This window comes from Hyperolius riggenbachi, chromosome 4 (genome assembly GCF_040937935.1).
Source record: "Hyperolius riggenbachi isolate aHypRig1 chromosome 4, aHypRig1.pri, whole genome shotgun sequence".
Classification (NCBI taxonomy): Eukaryota; Metazoa; Chordata; class Amphibia; order Anura; family Hyperoliidae; genus Hyperolius; species Hyperolius riggenbachi.
The window spans coordinates 283,197,722-283,222,772 of NC_090649.1; the positions used below are offsets into that span (position 1 = coordinate 283,197,722).

The 25,051-nt window shown below is 45.9% G+C and overlaps 1 protein-coding gene across 3 annotated transcripts in view; it reads left to right on the forward strand.

The window, feature by feature from the left end:
• LOC137570744 (amine sulfotransferase-like) overlaps positions 1–24,743 on the forward strand; it is a 127,802-nt gene extending 103,059 nt beyond the window's left edge. For 2 of the 3 annotated variants that reach the window (XM_068279466.1, XM_068279467.1), the window contains exon 7: positions 24,457–24,743. In XM_068279466.1, coding sequence (XP_068135567.1) covers positions 24,457–24,575 — 119 coding nt within the window. In that variant the 3' untranslated portion in view covers positions 24,576–24,743. Of the gene's footprint in view, positions 1–10,677; positions 10,792–24,456 lie in introns of all 3 variants that reach the window. The other variant, XR_011031159.1, reaches the window with a different exon arrangement.
• Positions 24,744–25,051: the final 308 nt, after the last annotated feature.

Here is a 25,051-nt window from a genome sequence, read left to right on the forward strand (position 1 = left end):
TGCCTCTTACTAATAGCGGCGCCGGCTGCTGAACTTAAGCTAGAGGGGGAGAGCAGATGGGGGACCCAGGTGAGGGAGGCGGGTCCGACCCCCCTCCCCACCACTGTGCCCAATACCCCCTTCCTGCCTGCTACCCCCTCCAGCTCGGCGGCAAGTCTAGGACCACCCCTAAGGGCAAGGCACTACTTCTTGCTTGGACCGGCCCCTTCTTCTTGCTTGGACCGGCCCTGGGGGCAGGGCGCTACTTCTTCTTCTTGCTTGAAGGTTGAGGCACTTAGCCTATTATATATATATATATATATATATATATAGATAGATATTTTTTGGTATTTTTAGTCACATAATATAGATATACTGTTCATCCACCACCACCTATTTTTTGAGGCGCTTTCTCCCTCCCATTTGTTAGGTCACAGCCCCCCAGCTGCTTTGGGGGGGTTAGTCTAGTGTTCAAATTTCTGAACTATTGCTTTTATCTGGAGAGCAAACCACATATTTGATGAGTCTAAAGTATCTGAGTGAGGACAGAATTTTCTCACCTGCCTTCATACTGTGATTGTAGTGCAACCCACACTTGTGAGTATTCTTTTGCTCTTTAAGACTACGTGATCAGCACTTGACATACTACACCATAAGGGGCTCTTGGTGTCTCTGTGTTTTTTCCTGTCTTCCTAGGAAGTCTGTTGAATCCCTTGGGACAACACACACCCTCTTTTCTGCTTTTGATTTCCTTGCTCCAGTACGCATCAGTCTAGGCCACTTCACCACACACTGTGGTTTGATAGCTCACTAAAGGACCTAAAGAAAGAAGTGTGCAGACTAGTGTTGGGCGAACAGTGTTCGCCACTGTTCGGGTTCTGCAGAACATCACCCTGTTCAGGTGATGTTCGAGTTCGGCCGAACACCTGATGGTGTTCGGCCAAACCGTTCGGCCACATGGCCGAACTAAGAGCGCATGGCCGAACGTTCCCCGAACGTTCGGCTAGCGCTGTGATTGGCCGAACGGGTCACGTGGTTCGGACCCGAACGCGCTCTGATTGGCCGAACTGTCACGTGGTTCGGGTAAATAAATACCCGAACCACGTCATATCTCCGCCATTTGTCTGTGGGTTTAGATTTGAGTAGGCAGGCAGGGTAGTTCGCGCTCCAGCCACGCTAGCCAGGGTCCCCCCAGTCATTGTGTCGCTGCTGGGAATAGTAGTACACCGCTCGCTCAGCCACACTATATAGCATTCTGTTTACTGCCACTCTGTGTACCTCGCTCAGCCACACTATATAGCATTCTGTTTACTGTTCTGTGTCTGCTGGGAATAGTAGTACACCGCTCGCTCAGCCACACTATATAGCATTCTGTTTACTGCCACTCTGTGTACCTCGCTCAGCCACACTATATAGCATTGTGTTTACTGCCACTCTGTGTCTGCTGGGAATAGTAGTACACCGCTCGCTCAGCCACACTATATAGCATTGTGTTTACTGCCACTCTGTGTACCTCGCTCAGCCACACTATATAGCATTCTGTTTACTGCCACTCTGTGTCTGCTGGGAATAGTAGTACACCGCTCGCTCATCCACACTATATAGCATTCTGTTTACTGCCACTCTGTGTACCTCGCTCAGCCACAGTATATAGCATTGTGTTTACTGCCACTTTGTGTCTGCTGGGAATAGTAGTACACCGCTCGCTCAGCCACACTATATAGCATTGTGTTTACTGCCACTCTGTGTACCTCGCTCAGCCACACTATATAGCATTGTGTTTACTGCCACTCTGTGTCTGCTGGGAATAGTAGTACACCGCTCGCTCAGCCACACTATATAGCATTGTGTTTACTGCCACTCTGTGTACCTCGCTCAGCCACACTATATAGCATTCTGTTTACTGCCACTCTGTGTCTGCTTGGAATAGTAGTACACTGCTCGCTCAGCCACACTATATAGCATTGTGTTTACTGCCACTCTGTGTACCTCGCTCAGCCACACTATATAGCATTCTGTTTACTGCCACTCTGTGTCTGCTTGGAATAGTAGTACACTGCTCGCTCAGCCACACTATATAGCATTGTGTTTACTGCCACTCTGTGTACCTCGCTCAGCCACACTATATAGCATTCTGTTTACTGCCACTCTGTGTACCTAACCTCGCTCAGCCACACTATATAGCATTCTGTTTACTGCCACTCTGTGTCTGCTGGGAATAATAGTACACCGCTCGCTCAGCCACACTATATAGCATTCTGTTTACTGCCACTCTGTGGACCTCGTTCAGCCACAGTATATAGCATTGTGTTTACTGCCACTTTGTGTCTGCTGGGAATAGTAGTACACCGCTCGCTCAGCCACACTATATAGCATTGTGTTTACTGCCACTCTGTGTACCTTGCTCAGCCACACTATATAGCATTGTGTTTACTGCCACTCTGTGTCTGCTGGGAACAGTAGTACACCGCTCACCCACCACTGTATAGCATTGTGCTCTGTGTCGCTGCTGGGAATAGTGGTACACCGCTCACCCGCCACTGTATAGCATTGTGCTCTGTGTCGCTGCTGGGAATAGTGGTACACCGCTCACCCACCACTGTATAGCATTTCTGTACTGCCACTGTACTGCTGCTAGTCAGCGTGTACTTTAAGGATAAGTGAAATGAGGAAGAAATCCGGTGAAAGAGGGAGGGGCAAGGGAAGAGGTGTTTCCCCTGACGGTTCACGTACAGGCCACAGGGGAGCACCCAAGAAAACCCACTCAATACTGCCCATGTTGTCCAGGACAACAACCCTCACAAATCCAAAAGAACAGGACCAGATAATTACTTGGATGACCTCTCAAGCGTCCAGCAGTGGGTTAAGCAGCACCAGCACATCACGCACGAGGTCCGAGTCCTCAGCCAGTTACAAGGAGCCAGTGGGCACAAAGCTGACACAACCGGCAGCGACACCACGCACACAACTGCCAGATAACCAGTCCGATGAATAACCTCAGGACACAATGGGGTATTCGCAGGAGCTATTCCCAGCCCAACAAACTTCCACATTTCAAAGGTCAATGGAGGAACAGCCAGAAATGTTGTGCCCGGATTCACAACCATTAACTGTGGGAAATGCACCGTGCACTGAAATACAAGGCGAGTCCGAGGAGGACTCGGAAACCCAAATCCCAGAGCAAGTTGGGCAGGAGGGGTTGCAATTGCAGGAGGTCGGCCGACAAGATCTGGAAGACGACGTTGGAGTGAGCTGCGCAGAGGTTGTTCTGGGGAGCTCTACTCCACGGCGGCGGCCCCCCACAATGACATATGACGAGTTTCAGGAGATGGAAGAGGAGGGTATGGACAATGTGGACATAGACCCAGATTTTGTTTGTGAACGAGAACATCGCCGTCGTAGCAGCAGCACAGATGAGTCTGTGGAAGAACCCACTGCTGCACGAGTTCGCCTTGTGCCACAAGGTAGGCGGCGCGCAATTTCAGGCACCACAAGCGTGGAAGTTCAAGTGAGAGGCAAAAGAGGCGCAAACAGAAATCGCCAGCAAGGCAGGTGCTCCAAAGTCTGGGCTTTCTTTGAAGACTGCACTGAGGATGGTACTATGGCGATTTGCAAGGTGTGCAAGACCCGCCTGAGCAGGGGGAAAAGTATTAACAACCTCTCCACCACCAGCATGAGCAGCCACATGCTATCCAAACATCCCACTCTGTGGGCAAACGCGGCAGGACAGGGTACCAGCAACACTGCCTCCCTTGGGGTCACCAGACTCACCACCAGACCCGCCTCAGCAGCAGCAGTAGCCCAGCCATTGCGTGGTTCACAACATTCACAAACATCAGACGCTGACACTGTCACTTTCCGGAGTAGTGCTCTTGAGGTCTCCCAGTGTTCATCAAACACAACAACCAACAGCCCTTCAGTATGCAACCCTACGAATCAGTTGTCTGTCTCGGAGATGTTTGATCGCAAGAGGAAATTGCCAGCAAATGACCCCCGGGCCGTGGCAGTAACAGCCAGCATAGCCAAGCTTCTGGCCTGCGAAATGCTGCCATATCGAGTGGTGTCAGTGGCCATCCCACGTTACGTGGTTCCCAGCCGCTACCACTTTGCGCGCTCTGCAGTGCCTGAGTTGCATGAGCACGTGGTCAGCAAAATAACCCGAAGCTTGAAGAATGCCGTTGCCTGCAAGGTTCACCTCACCACTGACACCTGGACGAGTGCGTTCGGCCAGGGTTGATACATCTCCCTTACCGCGCACTGGGTGAACCTTGTGGAGCCTGGCAGCGATTCCTCACCTGCTACGGCGCTGGTGTTGCCCACGCCGCAAACAGCTGCACCGCCGTCCCTCCCACTGGATAACAACAGCAGCACCTACCTCTCTGACTCCTTCTCCTCCAACGCATCTCAAAGCTGTACCTCATCCGGAAACGCTAACCCAGCAGCAGTAGGATCGTGGAAGCAGTGCAGCACAGCTATTGGCATGCATCAGCAAGCGTTGCTGAAGCTGATCTGCCTTGGGGATAAGCAGCACACAGGGGAGGAAATTTGGAGGGGAATAAAGGAACAGACGGATTTGTGGCTGGCACCGCTGGACCTGAAACCGGGCATGGTTGTGTGTGATAATGGGAGTAATCTCATTCGCGCTTTAAGGTTGGCTAAGCTGACACACATCCCTTGCCTGGCACACGTGATGAACCTAGTAGTTCAGCGGTTCCTGAGGACATACCCAGGCGTGGCCGATCTTCTGTTGAAGGTGCGACGAGTGGCCAAACATTGCAGAAATTCCAGTACTGCTTCGGGGGCACTCGCCAAGATGCAGGAGCGCTTCAATCTCTCCCACCATCGCTTGCTGTGTGATGTCCCTACGCGCTGGAATTCTATGCTGCACATGCTAGCCCGCTTTTGCGAGCAGAAGAAGGCAGTGGTCCAGTACATGACGGCGCAGTACCGAGGCGCATCAGGACAGCTGCCAAGCTTCTGTGGATCCGATTGGGACAACATGTTGGACCTCTGGCAAGTCCTCCAAAATTTTGAGCAATCCACGTTGCTTGTGAGCAGTGACAACTCTTCAGTCAGCATTACCATACCACTGCTGTAATATGAAAGGGTAGGAGGCGCCCTGGAGGATACTTGTGGAATGATATGTGAAATCGAGAATCGATATATATGTATGTAAGGTATATACAGAGATCTCTCAATTATCAATTAGTTTTAAAAATATACGTGTATGGACAGATCCTACCTTAAATGAGTAGTCAGCCCCATACTGTATGGTATAAAAGCTTTAATAGGGCACTCGAATAAATTGACAACGCGTTTCGCGGTTAGAACCGCTTCATCAGGTCATGTACTGTGCCTTTAAGAGATAAAAACAAACAGGACACTGAGACACAGAGAAACATCTCCTTTGTAGGTTGCAATAAAAAAAGGGCATATCTAGCAAAACATAAAGAAATCTTACATTTGTACAGATATGTTCATAGACAATAATACTCTTATAAATACATGGATAGAATACAGAATAAATGCATGAGAAACGATGCTACAAATAAGAATAAAAGATTTAAAAAAAAATTAATATAAAAATATGGTGCCTCTATGTTATTAGATGTATATCAATGTGATAGTTATTGCATAACACATGTACACTGTATGTGGGTTTGGACATTGCACATTTGGAAAATTCAGTGCCGATGCCCCATTGGTGTGAGAGCAGGGGAATTTACGCAGGGGAGAATGGGCACTATGGATCAGTGAGAGTGTAACATGAGGGCTTAGGGTCTCCTCCTCTGAGTGTATTAAGGAGAGACCTAAGTGAAAGTAAGGTGCCTCCTCTAGTAGCAGGGATTGGGGCTCTCTGGTTGCTTTGAAAAGCAACTCCCTTATAGTTTATGTGGCAGGGCATTATAAAAACGAGTTTAAATCCACTAGTAGAACCCAGCAGGACCATCTAATCTATCTATTGGCGCTGTGATTGCACCGCTAGTGATACAAACAATAAAGGTTAAAGTTTAAGTTAGATTGTGTGGTCACGGAGGGGTGTAGCAAGGGATTAGCGCGAGTGTTAGGATGGGAGCCAGATAAGCAAAAAACAAAAAACATGGCACAAGACGGCTAGGCAATCAGCCCTTACCGTTGGGCTGTGTATAGAAATGGAAGTAGTGAGGGAGCTGCTTACCACAAATGGATGTTTCCTCCGCATCAGCGCCTGTAACTGCCGCTGCGGACGCTTCCAGGATAAATAGAATCCGGAAGTCCGTGTTCGTGTGGCGGAGGGGAGTGGCTGAACGCGTCACCACGCTTCTCACCGGGGAAGCGTGAGTACGCTGGGAGGGAGACCGTCGGAGTTCTGGTCTCCTAGGAGACGGGCGCCGGAGTCCACGCGAGATGCTAGTGAGGCGGCCATTTTGCCGTGGACTCCTGGGTCTAGTAGGGCAGCCATAGCATTGTGGTCCCGTAGTCCAAGCGAAACGGGCTAGGAGCGCAGTTTAAAGCCATAGCAGTAACAGCTCTACCTGCCTACCATAAAGTTGGATTAAAATCCTAATCATAGTAGTAATAGTACTAATAATTCAGTCTTTCTTGAAAAAAAAAAAAAAAGGGGAGGGTGGAGGAGAAAGGAGGGAAGGGGAAGAGTGTTGGCAGGGGGAAGCTTGGACTAGGGTTATTACACTCAAAGTGGACCCGGGTGTACAGATTATATGTCTACCGATGCTTGTGATTACATTACATTAAAAATACTGCAAAATCTTTTTGTATATCGAAATTTGTGACAGTAGGGGCTAAGCTGGGAGATAACGTTTGGAAACGAACTCTATGTTCTAGTGGTTTCCACTATATTTTAGTAGAACGTGATTCTTCTTTAGCAACCCGATTCTTCTATTTCTCGGATTTGTTTGGGATTGGGCACCCAGAAGGGGATATTTTGGATTCCCGCAATTTGGATCATAATTAGAGTGTTATTCTTGTGGTTCCTCCTTGGGTTGGTGTGTTGATTGGAGAAGATCCATCTAGCAGGATAGATGGCTGCAAAGTCCCGGAGAGAGGCAGACGGCGCCTAATTATGGTCCTAGTAATTCGTTGATCTCACAGTGGGTCTTTGTTAGTTCTTAGAGTTACAGGTTATGTTCAAGGCATATGTTCAATCCGTCGGGTTGTAAGGTACCCAATTTGAAGATCCAGAACATTTCTCTGTTTCTCAGTTTGCTCACTCGGTTGCGTGTGGACTCTGGTATGTATTCAATGGGGCATATCTTTGTCCCTTCTATCTGTTGATCATGATACATTCTGTAATGTCTGGATAATCCGTGTTTGAGGTACCCATTGGCGATATTCCGTCTGTGTTGTCCCATTCTTGTGCGGACCTGTTGTGTCGTCCGGCCTACATATTGTAGGCCACAGGGGCAAGTTATGAGATATATCACAAAGCTCGTTGAACAATCCATGTTGTATCTGATAGTATACGTCTCTCCTGATGCTGTAGACTTGAATCTCGAGACGTTCGCATCCATTGTTTTGCAGCACAAACATTTGGGTTTGAGACAGCTCGTGACATTGCCCTGGTGGCTTTTGGGTATTTCGCTGGTTTGTTCCTGATCTATCTCCCTTAGGGAACTGGGTGCTATCCTATTTTTCAGTGTTCTTGCCCTTCGAAAGACACATCTAGGTTTTTTGGCTAGGTCCATCTTCAACATAGGGTCTCCTTGTAACAGGGGCCAGTGTTTCTTCAGAATTTCGACTATGGAGTTGTGTTGATTCGAGTATCTAGTGATGAAATTAACAGCTTTCTTGTCATCCTTTTTCTTCCCGAGTTCTTTTGTTTTTAGTAGTGTGTCCCTCTGGGTGGACCTCGCTTTCTTTCTGGCTTCATTAATCAGTTTCTTCGGAAAACTTTTCTCCTGGAACTTTTTTGTCAGGATTTCTGACTGGGTGTCAAATGATTTCAAATCGCTGCAATTTTTCCTTATCCTGAGGAATTGCCCATACGGTATGTTCTCTCTCCATGGTTTATGATGAGCACTCTTAAAGTCAATGTATGAGTTTGCGTCTACCGTTTTGAAGTAGTTCTTTGTTTTGATCGTATTTTCTTTGTGGTATAGCGTGAGATCTAGATACTCTATTTCTTCCCTGTTATAGTTGAAGGTAAAACTGATTCCCCAGTCGTTACCGTTTAGATACTCGTGGAACTCCTTCATGGATCTAGAATCCCCATCCCATATGAGAAACAAGTCGTCAATGTACCTTTTGTATAAGATGATATTAGATTCAAACGGATTACCTTGTGTTAGTAATAATTCTTCCAATCGTCCCATGGTGAGATTAGCGTAACTGGGCGCAAAACTTGCCCCCATTGCTGTTCCGCGTTTCTGTAAATAAACTGTCTCTTGGAATCTGAAACTGTTGTGTGTTAAAATGAAGGTGATAGCCTGGATTAGGAAGTATTTCTGTTTGACAGGTAGTTTGGGATCTTGATTCAAGTAATGCCATACGGCTCTCAGTCCTATATGGTGGTGAATGTTGGAATATAGAGCCGAAACATCTAGAGTTAGCCAATGGTAGCCTTCTTTCCACTTGATGTTCTTCAATTCGTTTAGCAGGTGTGTGGAGTCTTTGAGGTAAGATGGAAGATTTGTCACATATGGCTGCAGATGGAGATCTATCAATTCAGAGAGATGAGAAGTAACCGAATCTATCCCTGCTATAATTGGTCGTCCTGGTGGATTGGAAACCGATTTGTGTACTTTCGGAAGATGGTAGAAGTGTGCTTGTACCGGATCCGGTATCCATACGTAATCTCTTTCAGTTTTTGTGATTATTCCCTCCTCTAGGGCCCATTTCAGTAGGGTTTTCAAGGCCTCTGCATGTTCCCTAGTTGGATCTTCCTGGAGTATCTCGTAGTAAACCTTATCGTTGAGGATTCTTCTAGCTTCCTTGATATAATCGTCTCGATTCATAATTACTATCCCGCCCCCTTTGTCCGCTGCCTTGATGACTATGCTTCTGTTAGCTTCTAGTTCTTTGATGGCTTTTTCCTCGACTCGGGTCAGATTATGCTTCCCTTCTTTAGTTTCTAGGTTTCTGAAGTCTTCCATTACTCCCTTATAGAATGCTTCCACGTAGGGGCCCTTATGTGTGGTGGGGTAAAACTTATTACTATTCTTGTTATTGTTCTTAATTCTTTTATTATTGTCATTTCCCACACATATAGATTGTTTGTGTATGTGTGTTTTTTCATATATACTTCCATGGGGGCCATCACTGGCATGGCCCCATGATCGTCCTCCCTGATCGTTACTAACACTGTGACGGGGTCCTATATGTGAGGCCTCGCATATGCTTAATTTAATACACATTGGTGTGACGGACAGGAAACCAAGTACCCCAGTCTAAATATCATATTGGCAAATTCTGCCACTCTACCTACCTAATTCATCTACATATTGAAATTTTATATCTCTTGACATTAGTTTTAAGAAAGACTGAATTATTAGTACTATTACTACTATGATTAGGATTTTAATCCAACTTTATGGTAGGCAGGTAGAGCTGTTACTGCTATGGCTTTAAACTGCGCTCCTAGCCCGTTTCGCTTGGACTACGGGACCACAATGCTATGGCTGCCCTACTAGACCCAGGAGTCCACGGCAAAATGGCCGCCTCACTAGCATCTAGCGTGGACTCCGGCGCCCGTCTCCTAGGAGACCAGAACTCCGACGGTCTCCCTCCCAGCGTACTCACGCTTCCCCGGTGAGAAGCGTGGTGACGCGTTCAGCCACTCCCCTCCGCCACACGAACACGGACTTCCGGATTCTATTTATCCTGGAAGCGTCCGCAGCGGCAGTTACAGGCGCTGATGCGGAGGAAACATCCATTTGTGGTAAGCAGCTCCCTCACTACTTCCATTTCTATACACAGCCCAACGGTAAGGGCTGATTGCCTAGCCGTCTTGTGCCATGTTTTTTGTTTTTTGCTTATCTGGCTCCCATCCTAACACTCGCGCTAATCCCTTGCTACACCCCTCCGTGACCACACAATCTAACTTAAACTTTAACCTTTATTGTTTGTATCACTAGCGGTGCAATCACAGCGCCAATAGATAGATTAGATGGTCCTGCTGGGTTCTACTAGTGGATTTAAACTCGTTTTTATAATGCCCTGCCACATAAACTATAAGGGAGTTGCTTTTCAAAGCAACCAGAGAGCCCCAATCCCTGCTACTAGAGGAGGCACCTTACTTTCACTTAGGTCTCTCCTTAATACACTCAGAGGAGGAGACCCTAAGCCCTCATGTTACACTCTCACTGATCCATAGTGCCCATTCTCCCCTGCGTAAATTCCCCTGCTCTCACACCAATGGGGCATCGGCACTGAATTTTCCAAATGTGCAATGTCCAAACCCACATACAGTGTACATGTGTTATGCAATAACTATCACATTGATATACATCTAATAACATAGAGGCACCATATTTTTATATTAATTTTTTTTAAATCTTTTATTCTTATTTGTAGCATCGTTTCTCATGCATTTATTCTGTATTCTATCCATGTATTTATAAGAGTATTATTGTCTATGAACATATCTGTACAAATGTAAGATTTCTTTATGTTTTGCTAGATATGCCCTTTTTTTAATGCAACCTACAAAGGAGATGTTTCTCTGTGTCTCAGTGTCCTGTTTGTTTTTATCTCTTAAAGGCACAGTACATGACCTGATGAAGCGGTTCTAACCGCGAAACGCGTTGTCAATTTATTCGAGTGCCCTATTAAAGCTTTTATACCATACAGTATGGGACTGACTACTCATTTAAGGTAGGATCTGTCCATACACGTATATTTTTAAAACTAATTGATAATTGAGAGATCTCTGTATATACCTTACATACATATATATCGATTCTCGATTTCACATATCATTCCACAAGTATCCTCCAGGGCGCCTCCTACCCTTTCATATTGCTAATCTCCCCCTGGGACCAGGGGACACACCTGGACAGGTGTAATTTTACCAAAGGAGCTGCGACCGGAGAAACTTCAACACAAGGCCGAGTGGAGACGGTACTTCCCCACATGCGATATACAGTGGTTGCCTTACATGCAACCCGGCTTTGTGAGTATAATTAATCCTCATCTTTTTCGACTAAAGCCGCACGTGAGATAATACACCAGATCGGGCTCCCGGTTTCTTCCTGCCCCTTTTTTCTTTTCCTCCAGTACATACCACTGCTGTGTTTACTGAAAAGGTCAATGTTGAAAATCAAGGAAACAGCTGTCATGATGCAACTGGGGGAATCTGAAGGAGAAAACGATCAGCGTGATGGTACCAACATCAGGCCATCCACCTCAGGAAACGCTGGCCCCAGCAGCTATGACGAAGAAGAGGAGGAGGAACAGCTGGAGTTGGAGCAGGAATTTCCTGCCACCACTGACGAGGGCCAGAGCGGTGCACGTTGGACTTCCACAATTCAGCGCGAATGGTCAGCAGAAGCAGACCAGGAAGAAGGTGACGACTATGATGCATCACAACAACTATCACAATGCTCACAAGAGGATGATGAGGATTCTGGCAGGACTCTGGCACACATGGCTCAATTAATGCTAGACTGCAATGAACGCGACCCACGCATTGTGCGCATTCTGGACAACACCAATTACTGGGTTTATACCCTTCTGGATCCACGGTACAAACACAATGTTCCAAAACTGCTTGAAGAAAGAGTCAGACAGGTCAAAATGGAAGAATACCAGCAGGCCCTTGTGGAGACTTTAGAGAGGAGATTGACATCCTCCCCCTCCTCTAGCCAGTTGTACGCCGACAGACTGACTTCCGCAAACCCAGAACGACCAGGAGGGCAGCAGACAACACAAGCCTCAGCTAGTGCCCAAAAGGGAATGGTATCGGCAGTGTCCTTGGAGTGGGAAAATTTCATGACACCCATGCAGCAGCAGCCCACAGAACAGCAAGCGTGCAGATCCACCTCCAACACCGATCACCTGGAGAAGATGGTCAAGGACTACATGTCAGATGACGTAGCTGTGTCGAACAATCCATCTGCACCCTTCAACTATTGGGTATCGAAGCTAGACACCTGGCACGAACTGGCAATGTACGCAATAGAGGTGCTGGCTTGCCCGGCAGCCAGCGTTATGTCGGAACGCTGTTTCAGTGCTGCCAGAGGCATCGTCACAGATCGGCGTATCCGCCTCTCCACAGAAAATGCAGACCGTCTGACTCAAATTAAAATGAATCAATCCTGGATTGGAAACGACTACGCAACACTCCTGGACCCCAACCAAGTAACATGAACAATGACCATTTGTGATGGGTTAGCGTTTCTGGTCCCTGTTTATTGAACCCCTCATCTGTATTACATTTATGACTGCATGGCAGCAAAAAGCATTGCTATATCCGCACGCTATTTGTCCTCATGCAAGGCCTGGGATGCTGTGTCTCAAAAAGCGTGGCCTTCTCCTCCTGCGCCACCTCCTGTTCCATCACGTGTGCTGCTACTGCTGCTGCTGGGTTAGCGTTTCCGGTCCCTGTTTATTGAACCTCTCATCTTTATTACATTTATGACTGCATGGCGGCAAAAAGCATTGCTATATCCGCACGCTATTTGTCCTCATGCAAGGCCTGGGATGCTGTGTCTCAAAAAGCGTGGCCTTCTCCTCCTGCGCCTCCTCCTGTTCCATCACGTGTGCTGCTGCTGCTGCTGCTGCTGGGTTAGCGTTTCCGGTCCCTGTTTATTAAACCTCTCATCTTTATTACATTTATGACTGCATGGCGGAAAAAAGCATTGCTATATCCACACGCTATTTGTCCTCATGCAAGTCCTGGGATGTTGTGTCTCAAAAAGCGTGGCCTTCTCCTCCTGCGCCTCCTCCTGTTCCATCACGTGTGCTGCTGCTGCTGCTGCTGCTGCTGCTGCTGCTGCTGGGTTAGCGTTTCCGGTCCCTGTTTATTGAACCTCTCATCTTTATTACATTTATGACTGCATGGCGGCAAAAAGCATTGCTATATCCGCACGCTATTTGTCCTCATGCAAGGCCTGGGATGCTGTGTCTCAAAAAGCGTGGCCTTCTCCTCCTGCGCCTCCTCCTGTTCCATGACGTGTGCTGCTGCTGCTCGGTTAGCGTTTCCGGTCCCTGTTTATTGAACCTCTCATCTTTATTACATTTATGACTGCATGGCAGAAAAAAGCATTGCTATATCCGCACGCTATTTGTCCTCATGCAAGGCCTGGGATGTTGTGTCTCAAAAAGCGTGGCCTTCTCCTCCTGCGCCTCCTCCTGTTCCATCACGTGTGCTGCTGCTGCTGCTGCTGGGTTAGCGTTTCCGGTCCCTGTTTATTGAACCTCTCATCTTTATTACATTTATGACTGCATGGCGGCAAAAAGCATTGCTATATCCGCACGCTATTTGTCCTCATGCAAGGCCTGGGATGCTGTGTCTCAAAAAGTGTGGCCTTCTCCTCCTGCGCCTCCTCCTATTCCATCACATGTGCTGCTGCTGCTGCTGCTGCTGGGTTAGCGTTTCCGGTCCCTGTTTATTGAACCTCTCATCTTTATTACATTTATGACTGCATGGCGGCAAAAAGCATTGCTATATCCGCACGCTATTTGTCCTTATGCAAGGCCTGGGATGCTGTGTCTCAAAAAGCGTGGCCTTCTCCTCCTGCGCCTCCTCCTGTTCCATCACGTGTGCTGCTGCTGCTGCTGCTGGGTTAACGTTTCCGGTCCCTGTTTATTGAACCTCTCATCTTTATTACATTTATGACTGCATGGCGGCAAAAAGCATTGCTATATCCGCACGCTATTTGTCCTCATGCAAGGCCTGGGATGCTGTGTCTCAAAAAGCGTGGCCTTCTCCTCCTGCGCCTCCTCCTGTTCCATCACGTGTTCTGCTGCTTGTGCTGGGTTAGCGTTTCCGGTCCCTTTTCCTGGAACCTCTTCTCTGTATTACATTTATGACTGCATGGCGACAAAAAGCATGTTACCTATGCAAAGAAACATGACATTTTCCACATTTAAAAGACAGTTTTTCCTTTGAAACTTTACAATCAATTTTCTCAAAAACTATAAGCTCTTTTTCAAATATTTTTTTCCCTCTTGTACCCACTCCCAAGGTGCACATACCCTGCAAATTTGGAGTATGTAGCATGTAAGGAAGCTTTACAAAGCACGAAAGTTCGGGTCCCCATTGACTTCCATTATGTTCGGAGTTCGGCGCGAACACCCAAACATCGCGGCGATGTTCGGCGAACGTTCGCGAACCAGAACATCTAGGTGTTCGCCCAACACTAGTGCAGACTAGAAATAAAATGGCGCAAATCTCAGAATTCAAAAGATAAACACATCCTTGTCTCTCACCTGGGAAGCTATCAAATGGCAAACACCAAGAAAAAAATCCTCCTACCTATCACAGGAGATTGTAAAGGCCACCAACAGGCCAGCCTAATTATTCCATACAGTTGATAGCCCCTGTAACCCATCCCATCAAAATCCTACTATAAATCCCTCAAAGGAGCTATGTGAGAATTTAACTTGCTACTTTTCTGACAAAGTGTTCTCTATTCGCTCTCTCATTCAGTCCACAACACCTAAGACTTATCCAACTCCTGTTAATAGTTGCAACAAAAACCTAACACCCTGGACTGACTTCAAAGGCATTAGTGAAGAAGAGATCTCAGACATCCTCCATCAGACAACCTGCGACCTGGACCCTGGACCAACTAAGCATCAGCTGAAATGCCCTGACCTGATTGGTCCAGCATTTCACGAAATAGCAAATTGCTCTCTGCAAGGAGGGAGGTTTCCTACCTCTCTAAAAGAAGGAATCATCAAGCCCCTTCTTAAAAAACCTTCCAGGGATCCTTCTATCCTATAAGTTCCTATACCTGTTCTATTGTGGTCTGTCTTACTGCAGCCTTTCCTAGTTGCACAGTGGCTGTATTATCTCTGTTATATAATCTAATCTTCTTTTCTTTGTCAGCTTTGTCAGGCTCAGACACTCAGGCAGGAATGTGCTGCTCTGCTTGTGAAAGGAAGAAGCTATACACACCCTCTCCACGCCCCCTCCAGGCTCTGTGTGAGTCACAGACTGAGCTCCTCTCAGCCTATCCACATGCTGGTTAGCAGCCATGTCTTTTGTTTGTAAACACTGCCTAAAACTGGCAATTACAAGCCAGGATTGCAGCAGGGAGTGGCAGAAACAGCACAGAGGGGCCCAGGAGAACATAATGAATAGAATGGTATGCTTTTTATTGTAAGAATTTTAGAGTACAGATTCTCTTTAAGGAAAAACTAAATTGCTTTCACTTTTGCAGTGAGCACTGAAAAGATTAAGCTTCAATGTTTACTGTATGGGTAGAGTTGCCTAGGCAGAGCTCTCCTGCAATCTATTCACAGTTGCTGATGAGAACTAGACACATTGTTCTGGTTAAACGAGCATAGAAAGTGAATTTCTTCAGCAGCTAAATATGCAATATAGACTTTTCATTTGTGCTGTGCAAGAGTTCGGTCTTCTTTATGTTTTTAACAGTTGTCAGTCACGCACAGAGGACTGTCTTGTGTCTAACATACTCAGGTCATGAGAAGTATGCGATAAACTTCAGGCCCTATAATTGCCAATTAGCAAGCATAAGTTTGTAGCGCTCGCTATGCTACTCTGATTAGGTGTGTTAACTTTGATAATGTGTGATAACTTTGGATAACGTGTGATAACTTTTGATAACCTGTGTGATGACTTTGGATAATGTGTGATAACTTTTGATAACGTGTGATAATGGATAACCTGTGATGACTTTGGATAACGTGTGATAACTTTTGATAACCTGTGATAACTTTGGATAACGTGTGATAACTTAGATAAGGTGTGATATTTGTCTTATCACGGTTTAGTGAATCAAGCCCCATGTCTGGGAAAGAAAAAAATATTTTTTTCCCCCAATTTTTTAACACATAGGCAACAAGCATATTATATGAATACAACAGTGGCTAAATTAAAAAAATATTTTTTTTTTGCAGTTACTGTATATATTGAGGCTACTTTCACATCAGGACGTTGCGTTTGATGCGACGTTAAGGTTGCACAACGTGCCCCTAATGCAACACATTGTGCACTATAACTTGGACGTTATAGTGCATTCTTTAGCCCTGCATTTGGTGCGCCGTTTTCATCGCACAGTGATGGAACGAAAACGGTGCATGCGGTACATTAAAAAAAAACCACATTACTGAGCATGTGAAACACAACTAACACAGCAGATTCATTGCTAAAAGCACAGCATGCAGCACTTTCTAATAATGCCTCACGCTACACATAAATGCAACGTGTGCACTGTGAATGTCGCACAGACTTTAGTATTGCTGTGCGTTAGTCTGCATTATAACATTTTCTAACGTGCGACTTTAACGTCGCACTGTGAAAGAGCCCTTAGAGTGCAACCCATTCAGCCCTGAGAAGACCAACAGAACTGAGTGACAGGTCTTCCTCAGTTGCCTTGTGCCCCACGTACCTATTGCATTACCTGGTGTCAGGAATATAGCGGCTGGTTGTGAGGCTGATGATGTGGGGATAACACAGGAGTATATTTCCATTTTTCTATCTGCTGTATATTATGTCAGAGGTGTAGTTATGTCAGCCAGTCTGGCTTTGAAAGTTTGGCAGTAGCTTCCTGGAGACCCTTATATAATGTAAATTAGCTATCATTGTCTGCTTCTAATTAGGAAACCCTTAATCAGACAATGGCAGAAGTGAAGGGTTTTGTTCCACCTTACCTGGAGCTGAAGCTTTGAAATCATTGACAATTGAAACATTTACACTTCTGTTGATGAAGGCTGTTAAAGCATTGTGAAGAACTCTAGACTAGTCAGGAAGAGTCTCCTCACTAAACATTTGACATGTGTGTTAAACACTACTTCATTGTGAGGAAATTGAATTATTGGTGGAGGTGCAAACTATATCCTGTAAATTACATCTATTGGAAGGGGTTGGAAATCTCTGCAGACTTTAAAAACGGAGACAGGAAAGCTTTGATGCTAGGAAATAATGTTGAGGAAGCCTTTTGATGTCTGTTAGGATACAATCTTACCTGTTGAATTCTGCAACCTTCAAAAAGCTAAAACAGGAACCCTTTAAAGTTCGCATATCACAGGAAGACTAGGACAAGCGTTCGGTGATGTCACAAACAGGGAAATTGCATTAGTTCCTGGGGGCTGGACATTAAATGCCCCAGGGGACACTTCAGACTATTTAAGTTGGTCCAGGACAGTCACAGGTATCTTCTCCTGGCGGTAGCGCATAGCTAGGGATGATCTCGACTCCTGGTCGAACAAACGTCGTCCTCCCGTCAAACAACGTTCTAACCTAAGCTGGTAACTTTCTCTTTTTTCCCCCGTTTATTTTTACGCAAATATCCTTGTGTGTATTTTTGTAACTTGTATTTTTGTACCTTTTATCTTGTAACTTTTACTTTGTAACTTTTTTACTTTGTTTTTTGTACATCTTTTGTATATATTCATTTCTGCATTGTTCCATGTTTTTCTGGAATATTAAATTGTTATTTAATAAGCTTGACTTTTGCTGTACTAAACTAACACTCATAGCCTAGAAGAGACTGAAGTGTAACCGTGTATAAGTTCATGCCTGATTGTATGATTGAGCGACACTACCATATAAGATTGTAATTGCATTGTGTGTGGGGCGTTTGTCATACATTGGCCTAAAGCGCGCAGCTGACCCAACGTACGAAAACGCCACTGCGAGTAGCTCGACAGCAGAGTGGCTAACAGTATCGTTCTGAACGACTGTTAGTGGTTTTGCTTCACTACAGTGTAAGATTGCAACTCTGTGTGTGTGCGTGGCATTCCCGTATTCGGCCTAAAGCGCAAAGCTGACCCGAATACGAAAACGTTGGATTGCGCACTGAGCACTCGACAGCAGAGTGGACGTGTCTAGCAAACCGCTAGTGGTGGCAGTGAGAAGTGTTCTGAGGGGTCACAGCCTTGTTTTAGTGTGACTAAGGCTCCTTCCCCTCTCGATCGGGTCAAACCCGCAGTCGGGAAGCGTATACGCAGGCGTGCCGCGGGCCGGTTCCTGACACCTTGTGTTGCTAAATTGCTACACTATATGAGGCTTCTGGGGTCCCTGTGTCATTTTGTTTCCTGGAAGAGCCTTTGAACTACTCCTGACATCTCCTTTACTGAACAACATATTTTGATGTCTTTGTTCAGCTTAACATATAGCAAACATTGATGCTCAGCTTAAAGAGACTCCGTAACAAAAATTGCATCCTGTTTTTTATCATCCTACAAGTTCCAAAATCTATTCTAATGTGTTCTGGCTAACTGCAGCACGTTCTACTATCACCATCTCTGTAATAAATCAACTTATCTCTCTCTTGTCAGACTTGTCAGCCTGTGTCTGGAAGGCTGCCAAGTTCTTCAGTGTTGTGGTTCTGTGATGCATCTCCCCCTTCCAGGCCCCTCTCTGCACACTGCCTGTGTTTTATTTAGATTAGGGCAGCTTCTCTCTTCTCTCTTATCTTTTACAAGCTGGATAAATCCTCCTCTGAGCTGGCTGGGCTTTCACATACTGAGGAATTACATACAGGCAGAGCTGTCTGCATTCTGCAGGAAGAAACAGCCTGACACTTCAGTGGAAGATAGCTGCAGGGGGAAAGAAACACACAAATGATCTCTTGAGATTCAAAAGGAAGGGTGTATACAGCCTGCTTGTGTATGAATGTATTTTCTATGTGTGGACATACTGTACATCAACCTACTTCCTGTTTTGGTGGCTATTTTGTTTGTTTATAAACAAACTTTTAAAAACTGTTTTTAACCACTTTTAATGCGGCGAGGAGCGGCGAAATTGTGACAGAGGGGAATAGGAGATGTCCCCTAACGCACTGGTATGTTTACTTTTGTGCGATTTTAACAATACAGATTCTCTTTAACCTCTTGAGTTCCACAGTGTTAAACCCCCTAAAGACCAGGCCAATTTTCTCCTAATTGGCCACTGCAGCTTTAAGGCCAAGCTGCAGGGCCGCACAACACAGCACACTAGTGATTCCCCCTCCCCCTTTTCTCCCCACCAACAGAGCTGTTGGTGGGGTCTGATCCCTCCCTCCAGTGTTTATTTATTTTAAATAAATATTTATGTTATTATTTTTTTTAAATCCCTCCCTCCCCCCAGCCGGCCAATCCTGGTGATCGGCTGTCATAGGCTTCTGCCTATGAGAGCCAATCGCTCTGTAGTGCCCCAGGGCTGTCCCTAGTACAGCGCTGCTGCTGATCGCAGCGCTGTACATGTAAATAGACGACGGTTGCACCATCTAACAGTCTCCCAAGTGACAATTGCCGCTCGGAGACTGAAGGCGGGGCTGAACTCCCCCCCCCCCCCAAGCAGAAGATGCGTGCACAGCCAGCGCACGGTCTCCTGCATTAGCCGGCCTGACTCCAATTGGCGTTAGGCAATCCTGGGGCTGCTGCCGCTGCCACGCCCATTGGCATGGAGCGGTCTTCTAGTAGTTAAAGTGGACCTGAACTCTTGCACAGGACAAAAGGAAAACATGTAATAATGCAACCTGTATGTGAGTTTAGCCTAATTCCCTCCCATCTGTGAGTAATCACCACTGTAATTTGATCTCTGAGCTGTGTGAAACAGGATGTAAGCAATATGTCTGCTTCCATGAAGGCAGGATGTAGACACACTGCAGATGTATTGCAGGATTTGTATCAGCTGTAACAAAGACATTTTTTTCTTTAACCTCCCTCAGGCCCTGCTGGGCCGATGTGCACTCTGAACGCCGCCGTTCCACGCCGATTAGCCGCCGATCGCGATCGAAGTGGGTGGGGGGATGCCGCTGCACAGTGGCTATCATGTAGTGAGCCCTGGGCTCGCTACATGATTAAAAAAAAATAAAAAATAAAAAAAAACTGCTGCACTGCCCCCTGTCGGTTTTCAATAGACCGCCAGGAGGGTTAAAGTGAACATCCAGACTAAAAATCTACTCAGCAGCACTGAAAAGGCTTGGTGTTTCTTTAACCATTTCACAGCAGGAGAACTTTGTTTTTCTTACCAGGGCTCATTTTTAGCTGCACAGAAGAAAGCTGCCCAGCCATTTTTCTACTGATGCTGTGAAAAGCATGATGGGATTTCTGATGTTGTTGTTCTCCTTCTGCGGTTTTGTGGCAAATTTGTTTTTTGTTTCTTTTTTAAATTTGAGATTTGAAGCCTAGCACGCGCAGCTGGGAGGGGTGATCAGGACACAGGACAGTTGGAACTGTCTCATGCTCCCTGTCACTTCCTTTCAATAAAAAGATGGCTGCCCTATGAAAAAAAAGGTGGCTGCACCATGAAATCACAAACATTTGCCTGTTCTTTTAAAACAGGGTGGGTAAGAGATTATATTACCTATCTATTCTAATTAATATAACTAATGTAACTTAACCACTTCACCACTGAGGGGTTTTACCCCCTGACCACCAGAGCAATTTTCACCTTTCAGCGCTCCATCCATTCATTCATCTATAACTTTATCATAACGTATCACAATGAAATGAACTATATCTTGTTTTTTCCGCCACCAATTAGGCTTTCTTTAGGTGGGACATTATGCCAATAATTATTTTATTCTAAATGTGTTTTAATGGGAAAATAGGAAAAATGTGGGGAAAAAATTAATTATTTTTCAGTTTCCGGCCATTATAGTTTTTAACCACCCTAGCGTTCTGGACGAGCTGAGCTCGTCCAAGAAAAAGTTGCTGCTAGTGTTTAGGACGAGCTCAGCTCGTCCAGCGCTGTCCCCACTCACCGCTGTGCAGCACGTGATTTCAGCCGCCTCCTCTGTGCTGCTGCGGCTGCTGCGGGGCTCCCTCTCCCTCCTGCTGGGCTCTGATCGCTGTCCAAGGCTCCACAGGCTCCCCCGATCCTCCGGTCCCCGCTCCCCTCTTCTCTCCGCAAGCCTACGGAGATCCAGCAGCAGTCAGGGAAGATGGCGTAGCCCAGCCACTTCCTCTGACGTCGGCTCCTGCGCCCCCTAGTGTCCGTCGCGGCGACTGCATCATTGGATTACATAGGGAAACAAACTCTATGTAATCCAATCATGCTACTGTATTTCAAAAAGTTGTTTGCACAAACACAAACACCTGTCAGCTCTCAATAAAAGCCCTGAACAGTTACTGGCTCTCCCTCTTTCAGAGTCCTCAGCGTCCAGTGTTAGTCTGTTTTCAGCTATCATCTGTGATTTCTGTGCGATTTCTGTGCGATTACTGCTTTTTTCCAGCCTTAGCTTCGTTCATATTACTGTCAGATTGCGTATTGCTTTCCGTCTTTTTCAAGACGCTGTGATCCCTGTGCGTTTGCTTTTGCTGTTTTTTTTTTTTTTTTTTGTCGCTGCTCGTGACCCCGTACCCTGCTTGGGGTCATGGCCTCGTCCTCCCGGAGGCGTGTGCGTGACGAGGAGTTGTTGGATGTCCTCGAGGCAAGCGACAGCGAAGACGAGCTCCTAGAGGAATCGACAGACAGCGAGGTTCCCGGTAACCTGTCTTCGGAGACGGAGACCAGTGATGAGGAAGCCGAGGAGCCAGTGACGGTCGCACGCACCTGGTGTGAGCTGGGGAGCCCCACTCAAGCTCCGCCACCCAGGTTCCCCTTCACAGGGGCACCCGGGCAGAAGATCGCGTGCGACGAGAGTCCGCTGTCCTTTCTGGAGCTCTTCCTGACTGATGACGTCATCCGCAAGATTGTTGAGGAGACGAATCGCTATGCAGCGCAACATCAGCAGGGATCTTCTCTACCCAGGTTCTCGCGGAGCAGGAAGTGGGAACCTGTGACCACCAACGACATCTGGGTGTTCCTGGGGCTCGTCATCCTCCAGGGAGTTGTTGGTAAGCCGCTGCAGAAGTGGTACTGGACCACTAATAAGATCCTCAGTACGCCCTTCTTTGGATCTGTTATGTCCGAGCCACGGTATACCCTCATCATGAAGTATTTGCACTTCGGAAACAACGAGGAGTTTGATGAGGCCACCCATCCCGCACCCAAGCTGAAAAAAATTTGGGACATATACCAGATGATTGTTGCGAACTTCAAGGCTGTGTATGTTCCAGATCGCGACATCACGGTTGACGAAAGCCTCATGGCATATAAGGGGAGACTGAGCTGGGTGCAATTTATTGCCTCAAAAAGGGCACGCTTTGGGGTGAAGTCGTATATGCTCTGTGAGGCCAACTCCGGGTACATCTGGAACTCTGTAATTTACACGGGCAAAGGCACCAAATTTGCCCCTCAGTTCAGCCAGTTTGGGTGTGCCACCTCCTCTGTCCTAACCCTAATTGAGCCATTGCTGGATCAGGGGTACTGCCTGACGACAGACAATTTCTACAGCTCCCCTGAACTTTTTGATTACCTGGTCCAGCATAAAACCGATGCCTATGGTACCTTGAGGGCTAACCGTCGGAATCTGCTGCCGGCCTTTTCTGCCAGGAAGCTGAAAAAGGGGGAGGTCGTTGCCTGGCAGAAAGGCAAAATGATGGCTCTAAGGTGGAAGGACAAACGTGATGTCTGTGTCCTCAGCACTATTCATAATGCCGAGACTGTCCGCACCACCAACAGGAGTAAACAGGAGGTGGATAAACCCAAAGCCATACTGGATTACAATAACACTATGGGGGGTGTGGACAGGGCTGATGGAGCCATGACTTTCTATCCGGCTGTCCGCAAGCAGCAGCGGAAATATTATAAAAAAAATTTCCGCCACTTACTTGAGCAGTGTCTGTGGAATGGCTATGTGCTCTACAAGAAAAGCTGTGTAAGGCCTGTACCCCACCATGACTTTGTCTGGCAGCTGACGGAAGCAATCTGCACGAAGTACCCCCCACCAGAGTCAACATCTAGACCGGGGCGCAGGGCATCATATGTCGTGAATCCGGCACGGCTTTCAGGGAGACACTTTGTGGAGTACTTGCCACCGACCCCACAGAAAGCAAACCCTACAAGAAGGTGCGTTGTTTGCTGCAATAAGAAGGACAAGGATGGCAAAAAGATGCGGAAGGAGACCCGCACTTACTGCCCAGATTGTGACGTGCCACTTTGCGCATTACCATGCTTCAAGATCTACCACACTAAAGAAGTGTTCTAAGGTACACTTGAACCCTGTATAATTTTGTTTCTGCCTTCATTTATTTATTTCTGCATTGATTTATTTATTTCTGCATTTTCTTTATATTTCTGCATTGAGGAAAAATGCAAGGTATTTCAGTTAGTTATTAATACATTTTATTTTATTTTTGACAAGAATTAGTGTTTGACACTTTTATTATACTCAGAATGTATACTAAACTCTTGCTTGGCTCATTTTGGTAAGTTACAGGAAAAAAGGTGCTGAAAATTAAATGTACCGCTTTTTGCACAGAAATCCTTGGGAATCAGAACGCCGAGGTGGTTAAATAATGCATGCTACTGTAATTAAAACCCATGAAATTTATGTGCCCTTTTGTCCCGGTTATAAAACCGTTTAAATTATGTCCCTATCACAATGTTTGGCGCCAATATTTTATTTGGAAATAAAGGTGCTTTTTTTCAGTTTTGCGTCCATCCCTAACTACAAGCCCATAGTTTATAAAGTAACAGTGTTATACCCTCTTGACGTAAATATTTAAAAAGTTCAGTCCCTAAGGTAACTATTTATGTATTTTTTTAATTGTAAATTTTTTAATTTTTTTTTTATTACAAAAAAAAAAAAAATGGGGAGTGTGGGAGGTAATGAGTTAATTTTTAGTGTAAAACTAATTTATTTCTATGTAAAAAATGCTAAGGGTGTAGTTTTACTGTTTGGCCACAAGATGGCAACAGTAACTTTTTGTTTATTGCGTCCTTCCGGACACTCGCAGGAAGTACAAGGAGGCTGTGAGTGTTTGTTTTTTCTCACAATGATCGCGCTGCCCATAGGAGAGCAGCGGATCATTGTGGGGCTTAGATCAACGAACGGGAATGGATTTTCCCGTTCATTGATCTCCGGGCGAGCGGGCGGCGGCGTGTTTACTAGCGGCTGGCGGCGTGTTTACGAGCGGGAGCGCGGGCAGCGGCGGGAGTGCGCAAAGTACGGATTTCTCCGTCCCTGGGGGTTAAAGGATAGAAAAAGGTACGGAGAAATCCGTACGGGCGGGGGTAAAGTGGTTAATGACAGTATGTTTGTTTAGGTTGAAGCTCCCCTTTAAAGGTTATTATGCTGTTACATATCTTTTAGAGCAGAGAGGAAGTTCTGAGTTCAGGTCAGCTTTAAGTGCAGGTCAATAGGATGCGTGCTCTATCCTTTTCGAACACTGTGATACCCTGAGTCTATCAAATGAGAAAATGTAGCATTTTTTATAGCGATTCATCCATATACCAATTTTTTAACGTTTAATAATAGACTATGTGTCCTGTATTATTTATTTTAGTTTCAACAACCATTGAATTTTCTTCTGCAGGTACAATTGGAGACTGGAAAAATATAATGACTGTTGCACAGAGCGAGACATTTGATAAAATATTTCAGGAAGAAATTGGAAATTTGTCGATCGATTTTACCTGGGATGCTACTGAATAAATATGGCAATGGTGTTCTCCTGCTTTTTATATTTACTGCAGGGCCAGCCTTTGAACCAGTGAGAGAGAGAGAGAAAGTGTGTTTAAAAAGTTGAGATAGTGTGATAAATGTCATTAAAAACAGTAAAACTAAACTACAATAAACTTGATGTAATGTTTCCCAAAAAAAGGTTGAGATCTCTTCCTGTCTCTCTGTCTCTTTCTCTGCCCACAGCTAACTTCAGTATCTGTACCGCACAGCACCAAACTACAATTCAATGATAAACCTGAGCTGACTTTCACTGAAATGATGGCTGGGAAACTGAACTTTTAAAGTTTGCTTGCTCATCCCTAGTCCAGTAGGATCATTCAGTAAAGGAGACATTACAGCCAAATCTGGTCTTTTACTGAAAATCAGTACTTGTACCTTCTCTGACATTACTAAGGTCTTCCTCTCTGTATGAAATAGTCTCGGCCTGTTTTTTTTTTTGTTTTTTT